This window comes from Thrips palmi, unplaced genomic scaffold, assembly GCF_012932325.1.
Source record: "Thrips palmi isolate BJ-2018 unplaced genomic scaffold, TpBJ-2018v1 HiC_scaffold_15, whole genome shotgun sequence".
NCBI lineage: Eukaryota > Metazoa > Arthropoda > Insecta > Thysanoptera > Thripidae > Thrips > Thrips palmi.
This window is the reverse complement of record NW_023144624.1, coordinates 2750448-2752050: the sequence shown is the minus strand read 5'-3', so window position 1 is coordinate 2752050 and position 1603 is coordinate 2750448. Positions and strand designations below refer to the sequence as shown.

The window sequence follows — 1603 nt, the reverse complement described above, 5'->3', positions numbered from 1 at the left end:
AATTTACTGACAACGAACTGCAGTCCGGATCCCCTCCCCCCCGCTCTTCCCCTCCCCGCTGCACCACCACACCACCTTGTTCCTCTCAGCGAGTCGGACGCACGGACGGAGTTTGTTTGTCGGCGTCGCAGTGTACAACTGACAAATTGCTATTTGCAAAGCGAATTTGCTCTTCCGTCACCATGGTACGCTGTAGCTAGTGCCCTTGTTTAGTTTCACGGTCTGTTTCACCGCACGCACTCGGAAATAATCGAGCTTTTCACCGCGCGCGGTCTTGTGTTTTGATCGGTCCAATCTCCGAACATCTTATTTTGACGTTAAATGGGGTCGCCGAAGTGAAACATTGAGTTATTTATTGACTTTTGAACATACACGAGTTGTATGATTGCACATTTGCAAGTTATATGCTTTTCTGAGGGCGTTCTGAGCATCTTTGCGTTTCTAACCTATATCGGGTCCTGGCTATTTACAAACAAGTTCCTTTCTCTCTGTTTAAATATGCCTTATCTCTTTGTTCCCCCTGTTTTTCACGCTGTATCGCAAATTCCTATTTTCTTCTTTAATTGATGAGTAGTTTAGGTTTGGATTGCGGTTGTGCTATGTACTGTGACCAAGTGTGTCTCGTCTCCTTCCGGCAGATGTCTTTCTCCCGGGTTATTTTGGAATTTTATCATATATTTCTTTGTAATATTTTTCCAGAGTCATACTATTCTTCTGGTTCAGCCGGGTGTAAAACCTGAAACAAGAACATACTCAGACTATGAGTCTGTTAATGAGTGCATGGAGGGTTCGTATTTTAGTCATCATACTATTAGAAAGTGATTAGTTGTTTCTCTGAATGTATCTTATTTTGCTGGTTTCAGGAGTTTGCAAGATTTATGAAGAACATTTGAAACGACAAAACCCTGACACACCTTGCATTACGTATGATATTAGCCAGCTTTTTGACTTTGTCGATCAATTGGCTGACCTGTCCTGCTTGGTGTAAGTTCCTTTCATGTCATATGCATGGGTCATTAGTGAACCACATCCACTAATGAGTTATATTTTTTTCAGGTACCAAAAAGGTAGCAACACGTATGCACCCTACAACAAGGACTGGATCAAAGAAAAGATTTATGTGTTACTTCGTAGGCAAGCTTCAAGTTCCAACAGTTAATCTTCTCTTCTCTTTTTCGATACTTCAAAGTGTCAAGGTTTCTGTTAAATCTTGTTTTTTTTTTTTTTACATCTCGATTAAGTACCTTGTAATTATTTTATTCACTGTGCACTATGACAAGTCAAGTGATGATCAAGTGTAATCCACTATGCTTAAAGTTTCATTTTAGTGTGACGTCTTTTTTTGAATCAGCAATTTTAAGGTTGATCTGTTGGTAATTGCATGCCAAAGTAATTCTTTACTTTTTGAATTTTTTTTTTTTTGTGAACTTCAATATACATCTTAAGTCATTAAGTAAGGAAATTAAATGTAGTCTACTGTGAAGCTCAGTTTTCTTTGCCCTCACAAACTCCTCCATTATCATCTGTCTGTGACCTGGCGGGCAACACACTTCAGTTTAAGGAAGGTTCATAAAATGTGACTGCGAATAGCAGCATCTCGCAC

At 39.7% G+C, this 1603-nt stretch overlaps 1 protein-coding gene across 1 annotated transcript; it reads left to right on the top strand.

Moving 5' to 3' along the window:
- The first annotated feature begins 27 nt into the window (after positions 1–27).
- On the top strand, positions 28–1493 carry LOC117640918 (enhancer of rudimentary homolog). The gene is made up of 4 exons (XM_034377939.1): positions 28–185; positions 700–787; positions 864–984; positions 1057–1493. Exons 1-4 carry the CDS (start codon positions 183–185, stop codon positions 1157–1159), a joined length of 315 nt encoding a protein of 104 aa, XP_034233830.1. The 5' UTR covers positions 28–182; the 3' UTR covers positions 1160–1493.
- The last annotated feature ends 110 nt before the right edge of the window (positions 1494–1603 follow it).